Source organism: Mustelus asterias, unplaced genomic scaffold, assembly GCF_964213995.1.
Source record: "Mustelus asterias unplaced genomic scaffold, sMusAst1.hap1.1 HAP1_SCAFFOLD_79, whole genome shotgun sequence".
In the NCBI taxonomy this organism is placed as follows: domain Eukaryota; kingdom Metazoa; phylum Chordata; class Chondrichthyes; order Carcharhiniformes; family Triakidae; genus Mustelus; species Mustelus asterias.
In genome coordinates, this window is record NW_027590137.1 from 1113521 (window position 1) to 1123041 (window position 9521).

General features: G+C 50.5%; 1 protein-coding gene across 1 annotated transcript; it reads left to right on the forward strand.

Annotated features, from left to right (window-relative positions):
• Window positions 1-1056: 1056 nt before the first annotated feature.
• LOC144483838 (uncharacterized) lies at window positions 1057-8635 on the forward strand. The gene is made up of 2 exons (XM_078202395.1): window positions 1057-1119; window positions 6881-8635. The coding sequence occupies exon 2, from the start codon at window positions 7232-7234 to the stop codon at window positions 7871-7873; it is 642 nt and encodes a 213-aa protein (XP_078058521.1). The 5' UTR covers window positions 1057-1119; window positions 6881-7231; the 3' UTR covers window positions 7874-8635.
• The last annotated feature ends 886 nt before the right edge of the window (window positions 8636-9521 follow it).

Genomic DNA, 9521 nt, shown 5'->3' on the forward strand with positions numbered 1-9521 from the left:
CACAGAAACAGGCCCTTCGACCTTTCAAGCCTGCACCGACCATGCTGCCCGACTGAACTAAAACCCCCTACCCTTCCGGGGACCATATCCCTCTATTCCCATCCTATTCATGTATTTGTCAAGATGCCCCTTAAAAGTCACTGTCATATCTGCTTCCACTATCTCCCCCGGCAGCAAGTTCCAGGCACCCACCACCCTCTGTGTAAAAAACTTGCCTCTCCTTTAAACCTTGCTCCTCACACCTTAAACCTGTGCCCCCCAGTAATTGACTCTTCCATCCTGGGAAAAAGCTTCTGACTATCCACTCTGTCCATGCCCCTCAATAATCTTGTAAACTTCTGTCAGGTCTCCCGTCAACCTCCGTCGTTCCAGTGAGAACAAACCAAGTTTCTCCAACCTCTCCTCATAACTAATGCCCTCCATACCAGGCAACATCCTGGTAAATCTTTTCTGTACCCTCTCCAAAGCCTCCTCCTTTTGAATGGACCGACCTCATATTAAGCTGATCTTTCTCTTCACCCTTTCTGTCATTGCAACACTATATTCTGCACTCTCTCCTTTCCTACTCCCCTATGTACTCTATGAACAGTATGATTTATCTGTATACCGCGCAAGAAACAATGCTTTTCACTGTATCCCAATACATGTGACAATAAATCAAATCAAACCCATTGCTGCATTTCCTTCCTGAAGCCACATTTGTCCACTGGGGCCTGACCCCGGGAGAAAGCGCTGCAGCTGCCGTTGTGTTGGGTGTTGAGGCGGTGCCGCTAGTTCCTTATTGGGGGTGTTGAAGCCTCCACTGGGTGTGTGGAGCCTCCCCTCCCACCCACTGCCCCTAACGCTGCCTCCGCTTATCCGCCTCCTTCCCGCCTGAAGATCAGACAAACAAGCGCCTGTCCCTGGACATGAGCCGCACTGCGCATGCCCAACGTCACAATGCCCGAGGGCTGATTGACGGCAGCTCTGGACCAATAGGAAAAGGGAGCGGGGCTGGAGGACCGAGCGGGAGCGGCTGGTCCTCCAACCAGCATGAACAGGGGAAGGATCTGAAGCATGCGCAGTGCGGGTAATGGCGGCGGACGGACGGTTCTCACTCGGATCCGAGATCAGTTCAAGGTAAAGGGCGGCGCGCAGAGAGCGATGAATGTGGCGGGTGGGTGGAGAGGCTTCGTAAACATGTTGTTCAAACCAAATTTCGGAAAATAACTTCCCGGGCGCCCTGTTGGTACCACATTGGAGGCGCAACTTGTCGTGTTGGGCCTGGGCTGACGGCCGCCAATCTGTCGGTGGCAATGTCTATCAGTGCGCATGTGCGGCCGGCATCTTTGTAAGGGGCGAACTGGAGCAGCGGGCAGGCGCAGACGCCATATTTATAGGGGGCAGTGGGGCGCAGGAGCGGCGACCTTTGTGACCTGAACCCACTGCAGTCCATGTGGTGCAGGTACATCCACCCTGCTGGTAGGGAGGGAATTCCAGCATTTTGTCCCAGCGACTGTGAAGGAACGGCGATATATTTCCAATTCAGGATAGTGATTGGCTTGGAGAGGAGCTTGCAGCTGGTGGTGTTCCCATACCTCTGCTGCCCTTGTGCTTTTAGATGGAAGTGGTTGTGGGTTTGGAAGATGCTGAGGTGAATTTCTGCAGTGCATCTTGTAGCTAGTACACACTGCTGCTCCTGAGCGTCAGTGGTTAGAGCTTGTTCCCCATTGTTCAGAATGGAGACAACTTGTCCATCAAACTGCATCAACCCTCTGAGTCCCAATGTCTTATTGATCAGACAGAGCGATGGCAGAGAAGGAAAGAAAAGGAAGCAAATCCTGCTCTCCGGTTCCTACTCCCTCATGAGACATCCGAGTCTCATAGAATTCCTACAGAGCAGAAGGAGGCCATTTGGCCTATCGAGTCTGCAACGACTCTCCGACAGAGCATCTTACTCCAGCTCTAACCCCGTAACCCCACACATATACCTCACCAATCCCCCTAACCTGCACATCTTTGGACACTAAGTGGCAATTTAGAATGGCGAATCCACCGAACCGCACATCTTTGGGCTGTGTGTTTATAGATCAGCAGTCACATGAAGACCCATGGCAGAAACTCACAACCCTAAGAAGACACGGGTGACACGGTGGCAGAATGGTTAGTATTGCAGTGTTAATGTAAGCCTATTGTGGCACTCATAAATAATTTAACTTAAGTCACCCAAGACTGGAATCAAACCCAGGTCCCTGGTGCTGTGATTCCAGTCTTGGGTGACTTAAGTTAAATTATTTATGAGTGCCACAATAGGCTTACATTAACACTGCAATGAAGTTGCTGTGAAAATCTGTGACATTTACACTCGTGTCTGCGTGGGTTTCCTCCGGGTGCTCCGAATTCCCCCCCACAGTCCAAAAATGTGCAGGTTAGGTGGATTGACCATGATAAGTTTCTCCTTAATGTCCCAAGATGTGGAGATAAGGGGGCTTAGTTAAGATAAATGTTTGAGGCTATGGGGATAGGCTGGGCAAGAGGGCCTGGGTAAAGTACTCTGTCAGTGAGTTGGTGTAGACCCGATGGGTCGAATGGCCTCCTTCTGAACTGTAGGGATTCTGTGATGATAGATGTCATCCTCAAATTGAGGGACTGTTGACGATGACAAGCAAAGACCCTCCTGCGGTTCTTCTGGGACAATCGACTGCACTGGGTCCCTGCTGCGGTCCTGTATCTCCCGCTTGAGGAGGGCGGACAAGGTCTGGTGTGCCTCCGCACTCAGATAGCGACCTTCCGCCTCCAGGCCCTGCAGAGGTAGCTTTACGTTGAGCCCCCTCCACAATGGTGTGCCATGGTGACGTATTTCTTCCGCCAGTGGCACGGCCTCAATTATGACGTGCAGCTCCTGCATATCGAACTGGGGCGTGCTTCGACCGCCCTGCAGGAGTTGCCCGTCTTTTACCAGGACCTCCTCACCATCTGGAACACGGTCGCCTCGCGACGCAGCTCCCCCCCGTCAGGAGTAGCGGCTCTCGTGCGAGAGCCGCTGCTCAGGAATCCGCTCCTCCAGCTGTATAACTTCAGATGGCTGGCGGAGAGGAGGGCTGTGGACGCCGGGGTGACCAGAATCGGGGACGTGCTCGATGGCGGAGGGGCGGGCTGGATGAGTCCCCGCGTGCTGGCTGAGCGCGCGGGGACGACTGTCCGGCACGCGGCCAAAGCCAACCTAGACCTTAGGACGGTCGTGCTCGGCCCGAAACTGCACGCAAACTCGAGGCGGCGCAGGCATGCGGTGGGATCCCGCCTGAGCGTTCCCCTGTTCGGGCGGAATTCCACATTGGCCCAAAACCTCAACCCCCCTCCCTGGGTGAGGTGCCCCACAGCCTGAGCCGCCTCGCGGAAATGTCCTCCATGCCCTTTTCTACTGCGCTGAGGCGTTTCCTGTGCGGGCTGCTGCTGCACACCCTCCACTACCGCCTCCTCGCCTGTCGCCCGGATACACCTTGGCGGGCCTTGTTGCCGCCGGGCGGCGGAGGTCCCCGGTGGAGGTCCCTCCACGGAGGGATCTCCCCCAATTACATCGGGGACCTGGGGTGGAGGGTGATGCATGCAGCAGTTCCGCACAACCGTAGGATTCACTAGTTCACGGGCTCCGAAGACTGCCCTTTCTGTGGCCTTGTGGAGTCCGTGGACCATGTCTATGTTGTGTGTCTTAGGCTGCACTCCCTTTATGTTTTCCTAAAGAACCTTTTGTTGATGTTTTGTTTGCACTTCAGTCCCACGCTCCTGATCTACGGACACCCGGTGCGGAGAGGGGCAGGGTCGGGATGGCGACTTCCTCGTGAACCTGCTCCTGGGCCTGGCGAAACGCGCCATTTACCGGTCCAGGCTGCGGGCGATCGAGGGGGCCGTCCATCCTGACTGTCTGCCCCTCTACCGCGGCTACGTTCGCGGCCAGGTGTCCCTGGAGAGGGAGCATGCGGTGTCCACGGGCGCGGTTGATGCCTTCTGCGCCCGTTGGGCACCGCAAGGGTTGGGGTGCGTTATCGACCCTAATAATCACATTTTAATTTGATGTCTTTAAGTTTCCTTTGTACTTTGATTTTTGTTCGGGCTGTTCCCCCTCCTTTTGGGGAGCTGCCCCTTTTACTTTGTCCTGATTTAACTTGAGTTTGTTTATTTGTTTTGACATAAAAGAGGCCAACATCTGTGAGTAAAACACTTTCTTTTCTCCCCTTTTCCATTTCTTTTCTCATTCTGCGGGAAATTGGGGACTTGCAGAAACTGAAGGGAAAGGAAGTGAATTTAGGGAGGGTACAGTCTCAGGAAAGATTGGCCCAGGTCTCTGTCTCTCTCTTAAAGACATTGATATAGAAACAGAGATGATAGGAGCAGGAGGAGGCCCTTTGGCCCTTCGAGCCTGCTCCGCCATTCATTACGATCATGGCTGATCATCCAACTCAATAGCCTAAACCTGCTTTTTCCCCATAACCTGTGATCCCATTCGCCCCGAGTGCTTTATCCAGCCGCCTCTTGAACACATTCAATGTTTTAGCACCAACTACTTCCTGTGGTAATAAATTCCACAGGCTCACCACTCTTTGGGTGAAGAAATGTCTCCTCACCTCCGTCCTAAATGGTCTACCCTGAATCCTCAGACTGTAACCCCCGGTTCTGGACTCCATCAGGAACATCCTCCCTGCATCTATCCTGTCTCAACCTGTTAGAATTTTATAAGTCTCTATGAGATCTCCCCTCATTCATCTGAACTCCAACAAAAACAATTCTAACCTAGTCAGTCTCTCCTCCTACATCAGTCCCGCGATTCCCTGAATCAGCCTGGTGAACATCCTTTGCTCCCTCAGCTTGACACATTTATTTGTCTGTCTAAAAGGATGGTCTTTTTCCTAATGTTCACATTAAAGGGCAGCTTTCCCCAGGAGATGGCTGACATTTAAGCGGACAGTAAATTAATATAGGACAGAGATATGTCTAGTGTTATTATATGGTACCCAGATTAGATATATTATTTACGTTTCTGTAATAAAATACATTTATTATTATTTCTTGCATTGTAATATAATGCTGTAGCGATGTTATACATTTCCAGTCATAAAGTCATTACAGCACAGAAGGAATCCATTCGGTAACTCGAGTCCATGCTGACTCTCTGTATAACATTCCAGTCCCATTCCCACTCTATATCCCTGTGGTAAACCACTGTTAAGCTTATTGCGTGTGTGTGTGTGTGTGTGACATGCCTGGGCATGCCCCTGCCGGCCCTGCCTGAGACTCCTCAGGGCCTACAACTGCAAGGCTGTAACAGCCACCCAAAACACTGAGGACTTAATCAGAGATGTCTAAGTCACGGGTATCAGGTCAAACTATATCCGACAATGACTGCTGGAACAGGTTGGGCTGGATCTACAAAAGATTGTCGCGCTTGCCGACTCGTTAGAGGTGGCCTTCCGTAATCTCAAGGCCTACACCCCCGACCACGGGGGCGCATCGTGGACGCCGCAGTCGCCGCCTCCTCTATACTCGGGAGGGCCGCAGACCTACGCCACGCCATGTCCCACCAATGACCCGACCGCTGCGGCAGTCTCTGGAGGCCCGAAGTGCTACTTCTGCGGCCTGGGGAAGTACCCCCGACAACGTTGCCCGGCGAAGGATGCAATCTGCTCCGGGTGTGGAAAGAAGGGCCATTACGCGAAGGTATGCAGGGTGAAATCGACCTCCAAGCCCAGTAGCGCCGTGGGGGCCGCCATCTTGGGTGCCGGTAGCCGCGTGTGAGCCGTGCGGGCCGCCATCTTGGATGTCTTCAGCCGCGTGTGAGCCATGCGGGCCGCCATTCTGGAGGCCCACCTGCCTCAGTCGCCGGACCAGTTAATCAGCATGGGTATGCTCCAAGTCTTTTGCGAATAAAAGCCGATTTGTTCTTGCATACAAACTAGTCTTTGCTTGATTGATGGTGCATCAATCCCCATTCTCCTGAAAGTTTATGTCCTTCAAGTACCCATCCACTTTCATTTTTAAATAGAATCCATAGATACGGTTGGAGATTTACAACTTTTTGGGAATGAAATAGTAAAGAATGTTCCATAGAAACTAGAATTGTCTGCTCTGAATTTCTATCCTATACTAACTGTGATGACTTTTGCGAACTCATTTCACAGGATTTTGAACGAGGAATCACAGGCAAAAATCTCAACTGTCACGTCTAGACAGAGTCATATTCCTTGGGATCTGAATATCTTGTAATATGGAACTGTAGCTACGTTATATATTTCCAGACATCTCTTCCCTCAGAGGGTTGTTCGTCTTTTGGATTTCTCTTCCCCAGGGACCAGTGGAGGCTGAGGATCATTGAATATATTCCAGTTCGGCAGATTTTTGACTGACAAGGGTGTCATGGGTTATAGGGAACAGACAAGAAGATGGTAAAGTTTTGGAATCTCAACCCCTGAGGACAGTGAAGCCTCAGTCATCAACTATTTTCAAGAGTTTGATTGATTGGTTTCTAGATATTGAAGATATCAAGGGATATGGGTTTAGTGTGGGGAGAATGATGCTGAGGTAGATGAACGAATTATCTCATTGAATAGTTTAAAAGGCTCGATGAGCCAAATGGTCGACTGCAGCTCCGATTTGTTATGGTCTCTGTGTCCAGGACAGGAAGCAGTGAGCATGGATCTGTCAATCAGCCTCAATCAGCACCTTCAGGAGAATTGGGAGGGTGAATATTAGATACAGCAGAGTGAGAATGGAGGGAGAGTGTGTGGGATGGAGATTTACAGCCTCTTGGGACTGAAATAGGAAAGAATGTTCCATAGAAACTAGAATTGTCTGTTCTGAATTTCTATCCTGTACTGACACTGATGACTTTTGTAAACTCGTTTTACAGGATATTGAAAGAGGAATCACAGGCCGAAATCTCAAATGTCACGTCTAGATCTGACAGAATCATATTCCTTGGGAGCTGAATATCATCGGACTTTGAATCTAGAAGGAGAAATGATTGTCCGGTCTGTCGATTTGAAAAGATTTCAAACATCAGTGTGACTGGAAAAGCACCAACACACTGCCACACTCGAGTGAGAGTGTTCTAGTGCTCGGACTAAAGAGCTTTAACCAGTTACACAGCCTGAATAAATATCACACCATTCACAGCAGGGACAGACTATACTCGTGTTCTGTGTGTGGACGAGGCTTCAACTGATTGTCCACCCAAGACAGAGGCAAGGACACCTGCATCATGGAGAAACCATGGAAATGTGTGGACTGTGGGAAGAGATACAGAGTCCCATCTCTGCTGGATGCTCATCGGCGCAGCCACACTGGGGAGAGGCCGTTCATCTGCTTTCAGTGTGGGAAGGGATTCACTCTGTCATCCAGCCTGCAGACACACCAGCGAGTTCACACTGGGGAGAGGCCATTCACCTGCTCTCAGTGTGGGAAGGGATTCACTCAGTCATCCAGCCTGCAGTCACACCAGCGAGTTCACACTGGGGAGAGGCCGTTCACCTGCCCTCAGTGTGGGAAGGGATTCACTCAGTCATCCGACCTGTTGGCACACAAGCGAATTCACACTGGGGAGAGACCGTTCACCTGCTCTCAGTGTGGGAAGGGATTCACTCATTTATCCAACCTGCGGACACATAAGCGCATTCACACTGGGGAGAGGCCATTCACCTGCCCTCAGTGTGGGAAGGGATTCACTCAGTTATCCAACCTGCGGGCACACCAGCGAGTTCACACTGGGGAGAGGCCCTTCACCTGCTCTCAATGTGGGGAGGGATTCACTCAGTCATCCAACCTGCAGATACATCAGCGAGTTCACACTAGCTCATCTGCTCTCAGTGTGGGAAGGGATTCTGTGATTCATCCAGCCTGCTGACCGGGAGAGACCGTTCTTCTGCTCTGTGTGTGAGAAGACATTCAGTGTTTAATCCCACCTGCTGAGACACCAGCGACTTCATGAGTGATTCCAGGGGTTGGATTCTGCTGTTATTGTTTCTGCTCTCAATTACATCCAGGACTGCATTTTGTTCATTCTCACAGTTGGTCAATGGGGAGGGTAGGGGGGTTTCTTTCTGCTGGACTGGCCGGTCTCATGACTTTGCCTCCAGTGGGCTGATGCTCTTTGAGTCTTGTTGCGAATACATGGTTTCAAATTTCACAAGGATCACAGAGTGACAGGGTGTGAGGAAGTTAAGAGTCACTATTTCTGTTTGAAACTCCCCCAAAAGCCCATCCAATTTCCTTTGTAATTGTTTATTGTCTCCACTTCCTCCACCCTCGTAGGCAGCGGGTTCCAGGTCATTACCATTCGCTGCATCAAAATATTCTTCCTCACATCCCCCCTGCATCTCTGATCCGAAACCTTAAATCTGTGACCCCCCTCATCCTTGTCCCATCAGCGAATGGGAACAGCTTTTTTTTGTCCACCTTATCTAAACCTGTCAGAATCTTGCCCACCTCTATCAAATCTCCCCTCAACCTCCTTTGCTCCAAGAGGAACGACCCCAGCCTGACATTGACAATAAAGAACAAACTAACCGAATATGTTAATACCTGAAATCAAATTGGAATGTTTAATTTCTGTTTTAAAGATATTGTGAATATATTGTCCTGGACAATAAAGGAATTTGAATAACTCACCTTGGGTGTGGTTGAATGGAATATATCAATCTGATATCCACCTACAGTCTTGTGAAAGTTTGGAATGCGTAGCTGGAAATCGCTCCCTAACAGCACTGTGGGTGTACTTACACCTCAGGCATTGTAGCAGTTCAGGAAGGCAGTGTTGGGGTTGACCACGGCCGAGGCAGCTACATACAGCCACATATTATGTTATAACTGAAGGACAGCAGATTGAATGTGAGGCATTATGGGACTGGACTATCTTGACCACATTCCTGTGGCTGCTCAGTTTCTGCAATCACGGACCATTAAAGCTACTTAGCAGGGCCCTGACAGAGGACCTGGTGAAAATATTTACTCAGAATGAGTTAGAAGTAAACTGGGGCGGCACGGTGGTTAGCACTGCTGCCTCACAGATCCAGGGATCCGGGTTCGATTCCCAGCTTGGGTCACTGTCTGTGTGGAGTTTGCACATTCTCCCCGTGTCTGTGTAGGTTTCCTCCGGGTGCTCCGGTTTCCTCCCACAGTCCAAAGATGCGTGGGTTAGGTGGATTGGCCATGCTAAATTGCCCCTTCATGTCAGGGGGACTAGCCAGGGTAAATGCGTGGGGTTATGGGGATAGGGTCGGTGGGATTGTGATTGGTGCAGACTTGATGGGCTAAATGGCCTCCTTCTGCACTGTCGAGATTCTATGAGATTATTGCAGGACCGGCTGGTGTTCAGCAGCTGAGAAACCTGGATTCTGTGAAAAAGGGGTCTGACTAATCAACAAACGGGGGTAGGTCGCTGACTAAGAAGTTAAGAAGCGTTCTCAGGCATGTTTAAATTATTGTATCATAAATTTGTGATAAGAACTGTGAGGGACTTGTGACCTGATAGTCGGTGAAGTGACGGTATACTC

What these genes read in the sequence shown, in the direction of transcription:
- LOC144483838 (XM_078202395.1), top strand. Translation starts at nt 7,232, where the DNA reads ATGGAGAAACCATGGAAATGTGTGGACTGTGGGAAGAGATACAGAGTC.